This window comes from Gracilinanus agilis, chromosome 2 (assembly GCF_016433145.1).
Source record: "Gracilinanus agilis isolate LMUSP501 chromosome 2, AgileGrace, whole genome shotgun sequence".
NCBI lineage: Eukaryota > Metazoa > Chordata > Mammalia > Didelphimorphia > Didelphidae > Gracilinanus > Gracilinanus agilis.
This window is the reverse complement of record NC_058131.1, coordinates 672,115,379-672,135,468: the sequence shown is the minus strand read 5'-3', so window position 1 is coordinate 672,135,468 and position 20,090 is coordinate 672,115,379. Positions and strand designations below refer to the sequence as shown.

Here is a 20,090-nt window from a genome sequence, read left to right as displayed (position 1 = left end):
TTTTGCATATTTACCCATTCAAGTAATGTTCACATTCCATTTCTCAATTGATACTCAAATATATGCTTCCCTGTAGCTCCCTTGTATTATGATGAACTTTTAATACATCATGCTGCAGGTGCCAGGGTTAGAGTGTCCCACATGTAGCCACAGGTTCAAATATAATCTTCCTAAGATTTTTAGCAAATTTTCTATACCAAATTAGCCTAGAATACATAAATCAGAAGGTCAATAGGGCCTAGTCACCTGCCTGCTCTTATTGCTGTGTGCCTGCTACTAGGCTATCATGCTAAAATGTCATTATTAAATTAAATTCATGCAATTAGCACACACCCGGATTTCTGACTATGTGGCTTAACATTTGAAAATTATGTTTCAGGAGAACCATTGCTCATTTCTTGGGGAGTCTAGTATATGATGGCTATAAATAGAAAGCACACAGTCACCTACTGCTAGTAAACTAAGCTCGTGTGCTTATTAAAAATTGTCCTAATAAAACTGCGGTATCTACTAAATTAGAAGTTATGGCTTCTCATCAGATTTCTTTCCTTTAGATAGAGTGCAATCAAAATGAATTGAAAATAAAGATCTCCAGCATTAAAAATTGTGGCAATACTACTGCCACAGTTTGAATGAATCCAATGTCCATATATAAATTTCAATTTGGGGGACCCAAAATATACTATATTTGAAGGTGAACTGTTTAATCAGGAGATCACCCAATCCATTCTAACAGTCAAAGATAATTCTATCAAGTTATATCTGAGAGCTCTGCATGGGTCTTCTTGGTGCTACTCACTAATGTAAATAAATTCAGGTGAGTGAGGGCCTACTTATTGATCTGGTCTCAGGACAAAGCAAATTGCAATACAATTTTATTCTGTGTTAGACTGATGACCCATATGGCATATTAGGAATTCTTTAAATAAAACCATAAAATTATTATATATAATTACTTGTGCTTTTATGACTCAATTTTCTACATGATTTCTATTTTCCTGAGCCCAGCACTTGGACACATAATATATAACGTAATGAACATGAAGAGAAAACAAATTATACCTGAAGTGTTTGTATGCTCAAAGTGCTCCCAGACAGACCCTCCTGCAATATATATGACCACAGCTACATCTCAGTGAAGGTTTTTGCCAAATTCTTTTTTCACAGCTTTCTCCATCTGCTCACTGGCTTTTCCCACTTACAAGGTTCTAGACTAATTTATACAGTGGTTCAGGCAGCTAAGCAATTACTTTCCATTGTTTTACTAAAGGGACTCTTAAAAACCAAATTCATAACTTCTCCCCCTATGAAGTGGCCCTTACTTTTAATTCAAGTCAAAACACATGTAAGTGCCTAATACATATAAGAAACAGTTGTACCAGGAATTAGGGACATGGAGATTAAGAATAACAGCCTTTGTCCTCAAGGAACTCATAATGTAGGTTTTCTAACATAATAATAGTTAGTTTGACTCTCCTTTTCAAACTAGTAGTGTCTTACTATCTAAGGTGTCCAACTGCCAGAATTAAAAATTTGTCAAGGGAGACTGCTAATGGGAACTACTGAAGCAATCTGCTTATTTCTTCAGGATAGTAATAAATACAGCACAGCCATTTTTCTTTGCACAAAATTTTCTTCCTTGATACATTTAAAGTTCCCTGTTCAATTGTGTCTAGCTACTATATTCTCAAGGACTCAATGTTCTGATTGTCTTTATTTAAGATGAAACTCAATTAAAAGTGAAAAGAGTTGAACCATTCTAAAGGCAGTAGGGGAAGGAAATCAGCATGCACTCTCCCCTTTTACCCCCAAAGCATAACTATGTTTTTCTGGAGCATAGACTAATGAAAGAACATGCTGATGAGTCAGTACCTGCCAGAAATCCTGATCAGAGGGAAGAAAGGTTAGAAAAAGGAAAGGAAAAAAATTGGGAATGTTTGATTACATAAAAAAGCAAAACCAAAAAATTAAAAACCAAGAAACAAACTCTCTCTATCTCTAAACACATATACACATATAAAAAGTATACAGATTACAATACATTACAACACTTAGGAAATCAAGACAGGAAAAGAACACACAGTAGTATTTTTGATGTTACATACAAGGCCTAGGAAAAAGAAATGGCAATCTCTAATTTTTCTCCAAATGAAATATAAGGTTTTAGTCAATACTTCCCTAGGAAAATGTTTGGGAGGATCTTTAGAGACAGACTTTTACATTCATAATTGAAATTGAGGAATAGGGGCTCTCCATAATTTAAAGTAGGGAAATGGACAGAAGGGTACTATGAGATATTTTTCAAGCACTATATATGAAATACTGATTAGAGAACCTTGGAAGACCTTTAATTAAAAATGAAATGTCTAAAACTTTATTGAGTGTCCAAGGAAAGCTTGGTTTTAAAAATAAACTCTAATTAATGGAGAAACTAGGGAATCAGTGACCAGTTCACTTTGATTATTGCTGTGTACTTGTAAAGAGTTAAAGCCCTTCTTGCAAATCCTAAATAACTGGTAGTATAATGATTAAATCTAATACTGCCTTTTTTTTTCCTTTCTTATCAAATAAAAGCAAAATCCAAATTTCTAGTTACACTTGAGGTCTTCTACTTTAAAAGTACTGGTTTCCATTTAAAAACAAAAGTCAGTTTGATCTTGAAAATCAGATATCAGTTTCACACTACCTTGGGTATAAGGATAAAAGAAAACATAATGCAATACACATTCCAATTTCTAAATTCAGTGACTAAATTGAAAACTGACATTTGATCATTTTCTTTTCTTAAGATGAAACTGTTAGACATTTTATGGTTAAAAAAACTTTCTAATTTTATTCTAGTAAAGTAGATAAAACTGATTTAAACAAGGTTAATGTAATTAAGATTCACTAAACGAGAAATTCTGAATCATATGAACAAGAGAATTATATTTTTGAAATAGTTTGAAAAACAGGGTTATATGAAAAATAATTTCTTATTAATTATTATGTGAGCCAACAGCTTAAGGGGAAAACATATTTAGTGTCAAATAATGTCACGTATTTTCAGCTAGTGGGAGAAGTTTTTCCTTTAAACTTCAGAAATTATTGAATATAAATAAAAACTGTACAAAGAAAAAACATGATAAAATTCATTTCCCAAAGAGATTGAGTATGTGATTGTTGAATACATTTGGGAACTTATGGCTTACAAGTTTAAAACAATTTTCCTGTTCTATTCAATCCAATGATATACTCTTTAGAGGAAATATTTTGCCACTTAAAAAATGAGTACAAGAAAATGCAAGTGATAGTGCAAAGTTTAATTAAAAGTTGGGATTTAACATGACAAATGAAAACATGGATCATGAGCAAAAGTAGAATTATAACAATTGTGTAGCCTAGAGAACAAGACTGGAAATGAAATGTTCAGATACTCTTTTATATCCATGGAAAATCTAGCAAAAATTTACATATACAAAAGAAAAAACATAGAGTGGACAGGACTTGGGATCAGGAAGATCTGGGTTCAAAATTAGCTACTGACAGTACTAGCAATGTGACTATGGGACAAGTCACACTTAACCTCTTGAGGCTCAGGCAACTCAGCCTATAAAATTATAGATGTGTTACAGTCTTGGGGTGGAAGGAGTTTCAATTCTGATGAAACCCCAAAACTGATCAGGTATGTAAATTGTGCTAATTTTCAGTAATTAAAAGTTAGGTTCAACTAGATAACCTCTAAAATTTCTTTCAAGCTCTCGGATTATATAATCAAATACTTGGAAGCAAAAGAACAGAGATATGGCCAAGTACCATTGCAGTTCTACACTTAAAAGTATCAGTCTGATACTCATTTCAATAGGACTAAGTAGTTCTCCATTCTGAGAGAATATGGAATCCTTTTCTGACTTAAACTTAAGGCAAAACTGACATGTTTAGAAATGCATCAAAATCTGCCCCATGGGAGTTCCAACTTGTTATGGTGTTTACTTTGTATCTTACATATATCCAACCTGGCTAAGCCACCTTCTACATTAAGGAGAGAAGGAGCCCACTCCCCTGAACACGAATACCTCTTTCGATAAAGGTAATATCTCTGATGTTATTCCAGAAAAATCACTTGATTTATGACAAGAAACAAATACCTAAGTGTCCCAAAGGGTAGGGAAAGCCCTTCTTTAAAGAAAAATAATACTCTTGCCCTCCATTTAATTACTTGGCTTTCTATGTTGACAAGTATGGGAGTTTTGGTTTTTATCTAATACAAGTATACAACTCATTTTAAAATTTATGTCAATAAATTTTTACTAAAATTTCAACCAGCATACAATTACAGACATATTTACATATTATCTGTTGAGCATTTCTATTTTAAATATAGGTTATTTTTCCTATTTCCTTCTCTGTTTGAATATTCTCTGGCCTACAAAATAGTAATCAATATCAAATTCAATACTAATGTTGACTCTAACTTAAATATAAAGGCATTTTTGTTTTATTTGACATGAAATTATCCTCTTTTCAGGAACACTTTTGGGAATAGTGTAGAATATGGAAAAAAACAACAAAAAAATCTAAGTTCTTAGCACCCTGTGACTCAAGTATAAAATATAAGCAAGGCACTAAGAAATCATATCTAGAGCCCCAGACTCTTAGAACAATATCTATTTAATCCAATCTTTTCATTTTATAAATGGATAAGCTGATGCCCAGAAAAAAGTAATGCTCAAGGTCACAGAGCAACTTATGGTACTGCTTAGAGCTAGTATCCAAATCTTTTGACTTCTGGTTCCAGGATTTAAATAAGGAAAATCCTAGATCTAATCACAATGTCTTTTAGAGATGTCTTACGGGTGGGAGAGGAGGGAATGTTGAAAATACTTCTATCCCCTCCCCCCCCCCAAAAGTAATAGAGGTTAAGGCAATGGTTAAATTGATATGATTTTAATTTTAAGCGCTTATTCTTTTTTTTTTTTTTTTAACTCTTACCTTCTGTCTTAGTAACAGTTCTAAGAAGAGTGACAAAGGCTAGGCAATTGGGGTTAAATGACTTGCTCAGAGTCACACAACTAAGAAGTGTCTAAAGTCAGATTTGGACCTAAGTTTTCCTGACTCCAGATCCAGTGCTCTATTCACTGTGCTACCTATTTTCCCCTAAGTATTATTCTTAAAAAAGATAAAAATATTATACTTAAATAATGAATGGGAATCAGCATTTCTTACTAAGAAATACCTTTACTGAAAGTCTGCTAAGTGTATACTATGTTTGACAGTTTTAAAAAATATAGTGATGAGAGAAAGCTTTATTTGAGAAGACTTGTCAGTTCTGAGTAGAAGAAAAAAAAAGGAACATACTTTTCACTTTAATTAGTTAAATGTAAAAATGAATGAGTAAAAAATAGGAGAAGCAAAAAGGAAAGAAAACAATCAAGACTAGGAAACATGCTATAACCTTATAAGCTACACCAAAACATACAAAAGAAACTGAGAACCACCAATTCCAAGCATTTTTTTCCCTAGTGAAATGGCAGTTCAACGATTGAATGAGAGAAAAATGCCTGGAAACTAAAAGGAATAAAGGTCATAATTAGTAGTGATCCCATTAATTGTATGTCCTTACTACCAGAAGGTAGAAAACTATTCCACTCCCTCCCAACTTTCATCAACAACAATAAAAAATCTCCTACTTTCTATCTAAGAGCAATAAATGCTGAAAGCTAAATTCAGAAAATGTTTTCTCTGATTAAATGAGTAGAAGCCTATTAGCAAAACATTTTGGAAGCTGAAAATACTCTGGCAAGAGGGAATTCATTTTCATCTATGAGGCAGAAGCTGGACATTTGTTGTCACTGTTCATGAGAAAGAGGTAATAGACTATATCCTACCCCCATAAGGATCATATCAAAACATGCTCAAAATCTTTTGGGTTGAGTTTCCCAGACTTTTGTGTCTTTTTTGAACTGTCTTCCCAGTAGGTCCTGATCCTTCTTAGCTTCTGCAGTTCTGAGAAAGTTATTTCTCCTCTATGAATATGTTTCCTTATCTATAAAAAAGGAATGATAATCCTTGAAGACATCTCCCTCACAGAATTGTTGCAAGGAAAGCACACTGTAAATCTTAAGCACATATATGATTCATAGACTGTACCATCTCATCCTAAGGGCTGAGACTGTTTAACTTGCTTTGCATACTATTTGTGGCAGGGGAACATTTGATAAATGTAGTATAGTCACAGTTATGAAAGTAATTCATTCTATCCATTACTTTCACAACTTCATTACAACACAACTACAATGCAAAGAATTAGCAACTCTGGCAGGGGTGGGGTGGGGGGAATATATGAAATTAAAACAAAATAAATCAAATCTTATTTTATTAAAATTTTAAATAGAGCAAGAGTATTTGTTTTCCTTCTCAAGAGGGATTTTTCACTTAAACAAATAATATAGGAGAGATGGCTCAGGTGACCACGAGAAAGACAGTTTCCTCTGACTCATCTGGCATATAGCCAGCAGGACTTCGTTTTATGTGAACATAACACACTTGAATTCAGGTATATGTGATTGGCAATAAAGGAAAAAAAGCAGAAAAAGACTTTAAAAAATTTAGGAATATGCTAAATCCATGCCATTTTCACAAATGGTCTTTACTCTTGGGTGTAGCAATTTACCCAGTCAAGCTCATTCTCGATCTGGAAAGTGTCAGTGTGAATCATCACATTGTTTTGCTTCTAACACTAGCTCCTACATCAGTCTTTATCCAGAGTTCTCACTTATAGGCATGTCCTTCTCAGGGTAGTGCTTCTTTTTGCTTCATTAACACTATTTAGTTATTAATAATAGCCCCCAAAACAAGCCTAGTGTTATTCAAGCCTAGACACTTCATTACTTTTCTTAGGCTTATCAGAACCTAGTAGCCTAAGAGAAGTCATGAAGTGACTCAGTTTTTTGTTATGTAAGAAATACTTATTAAATAATGGGCTTCTCTAATATGCACTATTTTTTTTAAATTTTTTTTTAAACCCTTGTACTTCGGTGTATTGTCTCATAGGTGGAAGATTGGTAAGGGTGGGCAATGGGGGTCAAGTGACTTGCCCAGGGTCACACAGCTGGGAAGTGGCTGAGGCCAGGTTTGAACCTAGGACCTCCTGTCTCTAGGCCTGGCTCTCAATCCACTGAGCTACCCAGCTGCCCCCCTGCACTATTTTTAACTAATGCAAAGGGTCTTGAAAAATATTGATCAGGTAAAATGAAGTCCTATTGTATTTAGAGCTTTATGGCACTGAAGTACAGAGATAACCCCTTTCCAAACCCATTTTGCTGATTTTAACAACAAAAGCACCAATGGCAATCCTATAGTCATAAGCTAGCCTTTTGTGAGAAATTATTATTTAAATTAATGAATAAAAAATCATATGGGGCACAAGCTTAATAGAAGTTGATGGAAGAAGTACATTTCCTTTGGGTAGCTATCAATTTATTAATTTTTTCAAATGAAGTGAAAAAGATAATCACTTTTTTAAAAACCAACATAATTTTAAAGTAGACTCTCCTAGGATATTAGTTTCCAACTTAAATTTTTGGTCAGAATGCAAATACTGGCAATAACTGATAAAGAATTATTAAAGTGATAATAGTTTTTAAAAAAAGGTAGTCAAAAAAGTTGCAATCATACTATAATATGACTGAATAAAGCCAAGCTTTTCTTTAGTTCTTGGTGTTTACATCCACACATATGTCATACCTACCATAAAAATGATCGGAGGAAGACCTTCTTGCATGGCAAAAATCTAAGACTCTTATGTTACAAAATATTACATGAATTGTACATTCTTTATTATATTAAGTTTTAAAAAATTGGCTGAAAGAATGATATTTACTATCTTGGGTTTTCTTATGTAACACTTGGCTTTTTATGAAAGCAAAACCTGGTAGAGTACTCAGGTTAAAAAAACAAACAAAATTCTCCTATAGATGTTTGTTCTAAATTAGTCAAGCAAACACCAACATTAAATAAGATCTTCTTTCTAAGAGAAAATTCATGAACAATCTTTGGGTGCAAAAATTCTCCAGGTAGAGAGATAAATAGATTCAGTAAATACATCAAGACAAAACATACGCATGAACAAATACAAAAAGATGCTGAGTCCCTGAAAAGGTACTTGTTTGGGATAGGCTTATTTTTATAGCTCCATTTACTCTCATTTTACTACCTTCAGCCATGCCTAGGCAAAAACTAACTTAAGGAGGGCAGTTTTCGGTATCATCTGCTTACACTGTCTGTATACATATACTTTCTGTACACAGAATATCCTATTTCATTCACAAGTTAATTTTTTCCCCTTTTATCTGAATTTTATTCTTTTTATTTTTTACTATTTCTTTTGCCAATTGATTTCATACAACCCCTGTGACTCAGACATGCATCCTTAGCTGAGAAATGTGTTATTTAGAATTTTCCTCAGAGGGATGTGTGTTAAGTTTTTAAAAATCGATAATGTAAAATATATATATATAACTTTTAGGAGTAATTTCAGGGGGAAATGTATAATTCTTAGAAGGAACGTATGTTTGATAATCTATAATGTAAAGTTTAAATTCTTTTGAGAGTAATTTCAGGATAAGGATTTTGCCATCTCCCCAGAATCCAGACAACGAACCTGTTTGGTGGAGGCACCATGAAGATGCCTGAAGAGCCTTCACTGGACCATGAAGATCAAAATTGAACTTTGGGGTGAGTTGATTTGAACTATGGGGAGTTGAATGAGTTGAATGCATTTGTTTTGAATGTATACTCTTATGCTAATAGGGGACTGCCCCAAATTGGCTTTTTGTCAATGCAGCTAGTTTTATCCTTTTCTTTTATCCCCAAATTCCTGCAATTTAGAAGTTGACTATGTTTACAGATCCAGCAAAGAAAAAGGACCAATCCTTTTTTTTTGCCAGATCTCAGGGGGAAATGTGTTGCTTGGAATTCAGGGAGGTCCCATTTAACTTCCTATGGACATGTGGGGGACTCTGAAACTACATTTCCCGTGATCCAATGGGTTTCCGGTTTCTGATGTGATAAGATCAGACAATGGGAACCAATGTAGAGTGCAGCTTAAATTCGGAAGTCAGGCTTGAGAAGGGCTCTTTCTGGCTACATAGACAAGATGGGGACTGGTGGCAATTCAAATTTTTACAGGCACGTGGTCTAATTTATTTTATCAGCATGGCTTTAATTAAAATATTAGTTTCCCTCATAATATCAGCCTTTATCATTTTAAAAAATAACAATATGTTATCCCTGGGAATCAATCTGATATGTAGTGGTCAGGATCATATCATTTTTGTATTTGCAACCCCAGTGGCTAACAAATAGTACCTAGGTTCTTAATAAACATTTGTTGGTTGATTAATAAATATGTTAAAGTATGTTATAAATATATTATGCTAGAGAACAATAACATGCTAAAATAGCATATTTATAAATATAATAAAATATACATTAAAACATAATCATATACTTAGATACCTAATTCAATACTCTTCTCAAAGGTACTTGAATTTTAAAACAGGAAGCCTGAGAAAAGTAATGTTGATCTAAAAGAATGAACCTCTAAAGGTGGAATTGGGGGCACCATGGCAAGACATTTTGGGTTGCACATATTTCTCAATGTCCCTCAAAATAGTAGACAACCACTTAAAATACTCGCCTGATCCTATCTACACCTTTCCTGTGTTTGCACATCTCATTAATTAACCCCCATGAACTGCTGGTGAACTCTGGTTAAACTTCCCTCAGAGGCGAAGTTTTCTGCCCTGCAAAATACCCCTTTCTGTTCCTGCCTTTTTCCGCTCATCTAGAAGGACAATGTTGGATAGCTCTGGTTTTTGATGCTCTGTAGTGTAATTAATTTCCTGTTCATTCTGATGCTTTTCTTTGCCTTTCTCCAAAACTCTCTGTTTCTTGTTTATTATTAGCCTTTTCTTGTTTTTCTTTGATAAAGGAACCTGGAGAAGGGGAAAAACATTTCACAGACTAAGAAGCATTCTTTGTGTTTGACTACTCAAAGTGGAATAGATTAATGTATGTTTTATTCAAATATTTGAAGGCATATGTATGCAAACATAATGCATATTCATATGTAAATAAAGGCAGTTCTGTTTTCATAATTTTTAATTGTTAAAATTCTAAAATTTTTAATTGTTAAAATCCTAAAGTTAGTAACTATTAACAACATTCAAATAAACAAACAATAAACTTGATCATTCCTACAACCATAAAGTACAAATTATTTACAATGTGTTATCACTATAATTTTCTAGATTGCTTTATGTTATCCAAAAGGAGGACAATATCAAGGAAAAAAAATCAACAAGATGAAGTGTTTTCAGGGACAGAAATGGTCCTTATGCTGGGCTTGGTGTTCTTATTAGTATCTTTAATCTCATACACAGATGTAAATAAGTGCCAGATGAATGATTAATAAACACAGCAGTTGATTCAAGATGTTTATATATGTATGGGTGTATATATAGAGATATATTAATATAAAAACAAAGAGTTAATCATATTGTGAAAATGCTAATATGCAATTATCATTTTTCCTTTTTCTGTAAGAAAAACATATGAAGGATTATTTTATAAGATTTTTCTAATGTGATATATGCTTCTTCGATGAGATGCATTAAAGTATAGTTTCCCCACATGGTTCTAATGGAAAGTCAACCAGGAAACTTTTAAAATATATTTAGTAACAAAAACATATATACTTGTGTCATAATTCTCTCACCTTTCCATCAAAGCGTTTCACTATGTACTGATCCAGGCCCAAATCTGCAGAAAAGAAGTAACAAAATTAATTCACTGTTGAATTTATACCTCAAATTCAAACATATAAAATTGTATAGTCTTCATCTTTGTTTTTAGTGATTAGAAAACTAATACTAATGGAATAGAGCTCTCCCTTGAACTTATCTGAAGGAATGAAAACATTTCCTACTTTCCTATTTTCAATTAAGACAAGAAAAGATAATTCTACTTTTTTACAGGTTCACAGAGATCTGAAGTTAGAGGAAACCTCTAAGGTTTTCTAGTCCTACTCCCTCATTTTACTGATAAGAGAAAGGAAGGCCAAAGCCAAAGATGGGTAAGCGATTTGTCGAAGCTTGAGGAGGCAGTGTCAGAAGCAGGATATAAGTCCAGGCCATCTGACTCCAGAGCAGTATTCTTTTCATTGTGCCATTTTATCAGCCAATCAATAGGTATTTTTTAGGTACCTACTATATGTCTGGCACTATACTAGGTGTTAAAGATATAAATACAAATATAAGACTATCCCTTGCCCTAAAGGAACTTTTAGTCCACTAGATATGTATGGTATGTTAACAGATAAATTCAAAGAGACAATACAAAAAATGCCCTATGAGAGAAAAACTAATATTTGGGAGAATCGGGAAAATCAAATATGAGGTGAGGTTTTCTCATCAGGGGATGGAAAATGGTGATGGTGAGAAAATGTCCTGAAGGCGGAAATGGGACATTTATGAATGATAGCAAAATCTGAGAGCAGAAGCACTGGTGTATAGCTGAGGTATGGTGGAGGAGTAAGTACTAGGAAGTGAATAAGTTAAGGAACTGGAAGATTAGGGTGTATAAAGGAGTATCAATATGTGTGCTAAAGTCCTCTAATAAAAAAGGTGTTGGGGAGGAGAGAAAGATTGTAATCCATACATGGAACTCACTGAGAAAGGAAGTGGACAGTGCTAGAGGTCTTGATTTGGTGATAAATATAGACTGAATATGAAAGAACTAGAGTGATGGTGGTAGAAGGCCTGGAAATAGAAATGGGGAACAAGGAGTTTTTCATCTCCTCCCCTATGACCAAAGAATCTGGGAGTCTGAAAAAAGTGTAACCAATGTTGTAAAGATGGTCAAGCTATTCCATGCAAAGGGAGCCAGATTTCAATGAGTTTATTCATGGAGAGAGCAAGAAAAGAAATGAGGAAGAAGTGAAAAATTTAGAAAAGCTAGTAATTCATCAATAAAATCTGAAAACATGTATAATATTCCACAATCCCCTTCCTCCATAAAAGGGTTAGGAAGGTGTTCATAACCTTTTGGGGCCAAGTCTGCTCTTTACAATTTTCAAAGATTCATTTCTCATTGTTTTGTGGTTGTCGATTTTTTCCTTCCATTTATAACACAGTCTTTTTGAATATAGGTTTCTTGCCTTCACATACTTCATTCTGCATCATTTGTATAAGTCTTTCCATGAGTTTCTGAATTCATTATATTTGTTGTTTGTTACAGCACAGTTATATTTCAATATTCTTATGTATCACAATTTGTTCAATCATTTCCTAACTGATGGACATCTATTTGTTTAGGGTTTTTTTTTTGGTTATCAAAAAAAAGTGTTGCTATAAACATTTTGGTGTATACAGAATATTTTTTTTTGTCAAGGGATTTTTAAGGGGAATATGCCTAGAAGTCAAATCTCTGGGTCAAAAAGTATCATTTTGGCCACTTCAGTTGTATAATTCCAAATTGCTTTCCAAAATGGTTGTACTAATTCCCATCTCCATCAACAATGCATCCTCTCAGTCATCCAGGCATGCAATGTAGGTGTCATTTTCAGTTCATTATTTTGCCTTCCTCTATCCTTCCTCCCCCATTTAATTTGTGGCCAGGTTCACAGATTCTACTTTTGTCATCTCTTGTGTATGTTCCTTTAACTAATTTTCACAGGTATAGACTCAAGATCCTTCACTTAGCTGCCCTTCTCTGGATTTTTTTCTAGCTTAATAAAGGACCTTCATAAACTGTAGCATCCAGAACCAAGCACAATAATCTAGATGTAATCAGACCAGGACAGAATGAAGAAAGACTATCATCTTCATATCCCTGCAAACTATTTGTGGACACTTTTGATGCAGTCCAAGATGAGAAAACAGAAGTATACACTAGGTATACCTTTAATAGCTTCCTAGTCATTGGCTCCTAATCATTCCCTCTAATCCTAAAAGTTTTCTTAAGCTTCTAACTCGTTGCCCCAAATTGCTCATCCTCTTTGGTGCTAAACTGCTTGAAAAAGTTGCCTGTACCTTATATCTCCCCCTTGCTAGACAGCTAGGTCTAGTTTCTCCCACAATTTGTTGTAATCAAACTTCTGCTCTCCACCATTTAATCAAAGTGCTCTTTCAAAGGTCGCCAATTGCCAAGTCTTAAGTCCTTTTCCCTCTTGAAATCATGCCAAAAAAAAAAGTGGCAAAGTACAGAGCTCAGAGAGAAGATGGTGACAGAGAACCAGCTCTAAGAAGAAGTCTTTGATTCTAAAGAGAATTTTTGTCCTGCTCTCCCCAGGATGTCATAGAGTTCTTGTCTCCAATGGGAGGGGCCAGCATTGTTCATCTCTCCTATTGGATATTCTTTTATGTCTTGACTTCTCAGTCAGTCAAGAATTTATTGTTCACTATGTGCCAAGTGCTATTTTTTTAAAGCCTTACCTTCCATCTTAGAATCAATACTGTATATTGGTTCTAAGACAGGAGAGTGGTAAGGGCTAGGCAATGGGAGTTAAGTGACCTGTCCAGGGTCACACAGCTAGGAAGTGTCTGAGGTCAAATTTGAACCTAGGATCTCCCATCTCTAGGCCTGGCTCTCAATCTACTGAGATATCCAGTTGCTCCCACCAAGTACTATTTTGCTAAGTGCAAGGGATAGAAAGAAAAGGTAAAATCAGTCCCTACTCACTCACTACACTCAAGCTCACTGAAGGACACAAAACACTTAAATCACTATGTACAAACAAATACATGGACAGAATAACATGAAACTAATCTAAGAGGGAAGGTTCTACAGTACTACCATTATGGGAGATTAGGAAAGGCTTCTTACACAAGGCAGAAGGAAGTCAGAGAAGTCAGAAAACACAGATGATGAGAGGGAGAATTCTAGGCATGGAGGACAGCTAGGAAACATGCATGGAGTCCAGAAGTGCAATAATGTATGCAAGGAACAGAAGGGAGGCCTCAGTCTCTGCATTACAGAGTTCATGGAGGAGATAAGATATAAGAAATATAAATATTTTGGCACATATAAGATATTTACACATAAGATATATGGGATATAATCTCAGAGGCAAAGACACTAGCAGCTGGAGGACTAGGAAAGGCTTTACAGCAAGTATGATTTCAGCTGAGAATTGAGAGAAGCCAAGGGAAGATCACCAATTTAGTCAGAATCTCTGCAACGATTCCCTGTTGACTACTAAGGACATTAAAAACTTTTAGCCTGACATTCAAGATCCTGTCTAATGAAACTGCTCTGTTTTTTGAATAGTCTTATTTCCTAGCAAAATGCCTCTAAGTTGTTCATGTTTCCACTTAAACTATTCACAGTCTCCTACATAAGCTCTGTGCTTTTCCATGCTCCTTTGCCCATTGAATTCCTACAAAACCTTGGGGTACCCAATGGGAAAAGGGGGTGGTGAAATCCAAAGGAGCACAGCTGGATGGGAAAGTATTCTTAATTTCAGATGGATCTGATCTTTCAGGATGATGACCTCTTGGATAGTAGGGATTGTTTCAGTCTTTGCACTTATATTCCCAACAAGTAGCCCTGTGCCTGCAACATAGTAGGTGCTTAAGAAATGTTTGATAGTTGATTGAATTTACATATTTCCACAATATTTCATAAGAGAAGGGTCAGGACTTCCATAGAAAGATGGTTGTTGTTCAGGCTTTTTTAGTTGTGTCTGATTCTTTGTAACCCCATTTGGGGTTTTCTTGGCAAAGATACTGGAGTGATTTGACATTTCCTTCTCCAGCTCAATTTACAGATGAGGGAAATGAGGCAAACAAGGGTTAAGAGACTTGCCCAGGGTCACACAGCTAAGTAAAGTGTCTGAGGCCAGTTTTGAACTTAGGAAGATTAGTCTTTCTGACACTAGGCCTGGCACAGTATCTGTTGTGCTGCTTAGCTATGATAGCTGACAGACATAAATAATTAATGAAACACTGCCTATGGGTGCTAAGTGTTGAGAAGACAAAAACAAGAAAATAACTCAGTCATTACTTTCAAGGTGCTTACTAATATGCAAAAATAAACGTAATGGGGAGCTGGAAATCAGGAAGGGAACTAACGAGTCACTGGGAAACTGAGGGAAGAGGCAATCCCAAAGTGTCAGGCAGTTGGTACACAGGTAGAGTAAGCCAAAGGGTGAATTATAAGGGTTTTAGGGAAAGTATTCTTCCCCTCAAATAAAAAGTAAGCTGTATACAAAATTATGAAATAGACAACTCTATTTTTAGTATTTTCTCCTTTCTTTTCTTAGTCATCTCTATTCTTTGGGCAGTCTTTTCTTTTACTTTCCAATTGTTCCATATGAGCATAAGTTTATGTCTCTCACTAGACCTAACTGGCTACAATCATACTTCAAAACTGTCATATAAAATAAATAATAGGGACTCTTCTTGATACTACTATGCTCCTAGGGGATACTGGTTTGGAAAGCTATGCTTTGTATTCCCTAGTAGCTGGTGCAGGGGGACCACCGAACCCTGTCACACTGCTGGATGTTATAATGCCCTATTTCTATAACAGTGCTCAGGTAAGACCCTTAATGGTCAGGTAGATGGATAACCCTTTCAAGGTCCCACTTGGGGTTGGATTGATTATTAATATTGGACTCTATTAGCCTTGGATAACATTTTCATCTGACTGCATTGCTCCCCCACAAGGGTCATGATGTAATGACCACTCAGGAAGGTACTTAAATAAACTTTATCTATAGATGTTAAATAGGGAAAGGAATAATCAGGAACAGATTGGGAATAGGAAACCCTGTCACTATAGCTATGATCAATAATCCCTCAGAACTGTAGGCAGTTGTTTTAGTAGGCTGGAGCTAGTGGTTTCACACTCCTCTGGTTCAGCTTGGCCACCGCCAAACTAGGGAGGGCAAACTGCTCAGTTGGTATAGATAGTGTGATTTCTCTCGGCTTCCCTGTTCTCAGATTGTGATGTCGGCCTATACAGCCTTTAGGAAATAATTACCTTTCACCTCCCTCTGCTTCTTCTCTTCCCTCCTCCCGGTTACCACCCAGGCCCAGATATCTAAATATCTAATGATGATCAAATGCCTAAATATCTAGGGAGATTCAGAGAGGATCAATGGTCAACGCTCAAAGACCTCAAGACCTGAGCTTCCAGGACCAAAAGATCCCTCCCAGATGACAGTTGGGGTATTTATATCCTCAGGCCAACTGCCTTTCCTCCTGTCCTCACGGCATCAGGGAACATTCCGATATCTTCCAACTGTCTCCCTTGCCAATCAAGGTGAGACTCAGAGTTTGAATATAACATACTCTATGTGGCAGTTTTCACTAGTGATCTAATTATCCTTATTACTGCCTTCTTTAGATCACTGGATATTTAGAGATGATCTTTTTGTGGGACTTAATTCACTCATCTTTTCTCTCTGAGGCCAGACTGGTGAGTATAAGAATAAAAAGTCACAGGGCTTATTGTACCTCACATGCTTTCATACCCCACCTTGCGATCTTGCAATCTCCTCTTCCACAGTCCCTCCCCACCTCTCTCTGCTATTCCTCTCCATCACTATCCCTGTGACTTCTCAGATGAAAATATACATCTTTGGTTATCATTTCCCTGTATATATCATCTACTCCCATTAGAATGTAAGTTCCATGAGGGCAAGTATTATCTGATGTTTGTATTTGTATCTATTATTGTTTCACACCTCACCAGCACTTAATAAATGTACTCGCTCATTCACAATAACCCCTAATTTGTCTTGGCAGATAGACTCCTAAATATTTTATATTGTCTTGAGTGATTTTAAATGGAGTTTCTCTTTCTAGTTCCTGCTGCTGAGTTTTGTTGGAAATATACAGAAATGCTGATGATTTATGTGGGTTTATTTTGTACCCTGCAACTTTGCTAAAGTTGTTAATTATTTCCACTAGTCTTTTAGTTAATTTTCTAGGATTCTTCAAATATACCATCATATCATCTGCAAAGAGTGATAGTTTAGTCTCCTCATTGCCTACTTAATCCCTTCAATTTCTTTTTCTTCTCTAATTGCTACTGTTAGCATTTCTAGTACAATATTACACAATAGAGGTGATAATGGGCATCCATCCTTGTTTCACTCCTGATCTTATTGGGAAGGCTACTAACTTGTCCCCATTGCAGATGATACTTGCTGATGGTTTTAAATATATACTGTTTATTGTTTTGAGGAGGGCCCATCTATACCTAAACATTCTAGTGTTTTCAGTAGGAATGGGTGTTGTATTTTGTCAAAGGCTTTTTCTGCAGCTATTGAGATTTATGTGATTTCTGTTCATTTGATTCCATTTCTAGTCTCTTGACTCTCCATTCTCTCTTTCACATAGCTACCAAAGTAATTTTACTAACTACAGTTCAGTCAATGTTAATTCCATGCTCAATAATTTCAAATGGATCCCTTTTATCTCTAGGCTTAAATACATATTTCTCCTCTGATATTTGAAACTCTTCACAACTTAATTTCAACCTAGGTTTGCAGTCTTTCGATAGTACTCCCCTTCTAGAACTTTTTAGTTCAGCCAAAGGAGCCTTTTGGTTGCTCCTCAAATACAATATTACTTTGAGAAACTCTGCTATTTGTCACATTTCCATTGTTACTTTAAAAAACTTTAAAGAATGTTTAATTATGGATATTAAAGCTTCAGTTATTCTTGATTTTAAATTTCACATTTGTGAGTACAAGTTCTATTCAGCCACATAAGACATGGTAGTTGGTAATTGTTGTTAATAAGCATTTATTGATTCCCAGCAGTGTGAAATCATTCTGAAAACAAAATTGCTTGATAAGCAGATAGCTGAGGGAGAGAGTGCCAATTTGATATAGAAATCAGGAATAAAAAAGTGCAAATTTGCTCTAAAAATAATAGTGCTATGATTCTTGAATGTTATGATTTCCTTTATTCTCAAATTATTCATCATTACCTCACTAAAGGGGAAGTCGCTAATTTATTTCTCCTCTAACAACAGTTTAAAGACTTGAAAAGAAGGATTGTAATGGGAAGAGCAAAGACTGAAGCTAATTCATTGTTTTATAAAGGCAACAATATAAATGTTTGCTTGAAGCTCAGTACTTTATGTCTGTGTTTTACAATCTTCCCAAGGCTATCTTCATATTGAAGACAGCTGACTATATAGGTAGGATTTTAAGGAATATCAGAATGTGATTCCTTTCCAAAAATACCCCAATTTTATAACATTACAATCTTAAAAACCCATGTCTTTGGGCTAATATATTATCTTCCATAACTCCCTACAAACACACTCTTAGAAAATATTTTAATTAAGCTATTCTCAGTATTTTGACTTTATTGGAGATTGATTTACCAGAAAAGGAGCAAGGTATAATGCTCAGAGGGAATGGGACAAATAGGTAAGTGATGATGGTAGAATAGACGTAGAAAGAGGTTCTGAGCATGGAGAGCAATCCAGAATGGGTGAAGCAAGGGGAAATGAACACAACTACAAAACACTTTTCATACAATTAAAACTGGATCTAAATAATTGGAAAAACATTAATTGTTCATGAGTAGTACAAGGTAATGTAATAAAAATGACAATCCTACCCAAGTTAATTTACTTATTCAGTGACATACCTATCAAACTACCAAAAAACTTTTTTTTAGAATTAGAAAAAAATTATAACAGGGGCATCTGGGTAGCTCAGTGGAGTGAGAGTCAGGCCTAGAGACAGGAGGTCCTAGGTTCAAACCCGGCCTCAGCCACTTCCCAGCTGTGTGACCCTGGGCAAGTCACTTGACCCCATTGCCCACCCTTACCAATCTTCCATCTATGAGACAATACACAGAAGTACAAGGGTTTAAAAAAAAATTATAACAAAGTTCATCTGAAAGAACAAAAGATCCAAGAATATCAAGGGAAATAATGAAAAAAAAAAAGTGAAGGGCGGGGGCCTAGCAGTACCAGATCTTAAACTGTACTTTAAAGCAGTGGTCATCAAAAAAATATGTTATTGGCTAAGAAAGAGAAGGTAGGATCAATTGAATAGATTTGGGATAAATGACCTCAGCAAGCTGGTGTTTGATTAAACCCAAAGATTCCAGTTTTTTGGACAAGAATTAACTATTTGACAAAAACTGCTAGGAAAATTGGAAAACAGTATGGGGAAAATTGTAAAAAGTATGGAAAAATCAGGTCTAGATCAACATCTCACACTCTATACCAAGATAAATTCAAAATGGGTAAATGATATAAATATAAAGAATGAAATCATAAATAAATTAGGTGAACATAGAATAGTATACCTGTCAGATCTGTGGTAAAGGAAGGAATTTAAGACCAAGCAAGAGATAGAGAACATTAAAAAATGTAAAATGAATGATTGATTATATCAAGTTAAAAATGTTTTAAACAAAACCAATGCAACCAAAATTAGAAGGAAAGAAAAAAACTAGGCAAAAAAAATTTTTATAACAAAACTCTCTGACGAAGGTTTAATTTTCCAAATATAGAAGGAACTAAGTCAAATTTACAAAAAAATCAAATCATTGCCCAGTCAACAAATGGACAAGAGATATGAAAAGGCAGTTTTCAGATGAAACAATCAAAACTACCAATAAGCACATGAAAAATGTTCTAATTCCCTCCTGATGAGAGAAATGCAAATTAAAACAACTCTGAAGTACCACGTCACACCTAGCCGACTGGCCAATACGGCAGCAAAAGAAAGTAATAAATGTTGGAGGGGATGTGGCAAAATTGGAACACTAATACACTGCTGGTGGAGTTGTGAATTGGTCCAACCATTCTGGAGGGCAATTTGGAGCTATGCCCAAAGGTCTTTAAAAGTATGCCTGCCTTGACCAGGTGGGATTTATACCAGGAATGCAAGGTTGGTTCAACATTAGGAAAACCATCCACATAATTGACCATATCAATAGTCTAACAAACAAAAATCACATGATCATCTCAATAGATGCTGAAAAAGCCTTTGACAAAATACAGCATCCATTCCTATTGAAAACACTGAAAAGTATAGGAATAGAAGGACCTTTCCTAAAAATAATAAA

The 20,090-nt window shown here is 35.0% G+C and overlaps 1 protein-coding gene across 2 annotated transcripts in view; it reads right to left on the bottom strand.

Annotated features, from left to right (window-relative positions):
- The window catches only part of MICU1 (mitochondrial calcium uptake 1), a 240,744-nt gene that overhangs the window by 150,459 nt on the left and 70,195 nt on the right, over positions 1–20,090 (bottom strand). Inside the window, exons 5-6 of one of the 2 annotated variants that reach the window (XM_044659090.1) lie at positions 10,760–10,803; positions 1,873–1,884 (exon numbers count right to left, since the gene is read on the bottom strand). In XM_044659090.1, coding sequence (XP_044515025.1) covers positions 1,873–1,884; positions 10,760–10,803 — 56 coding nt within the window. The remainder of the gene's footprint in view (positions 1–1,872; positions 1,885–10,759; positions 10,804–20,090) is intronic. The other variant, XM_044659089.1, reaches the window with a different exon arrangement.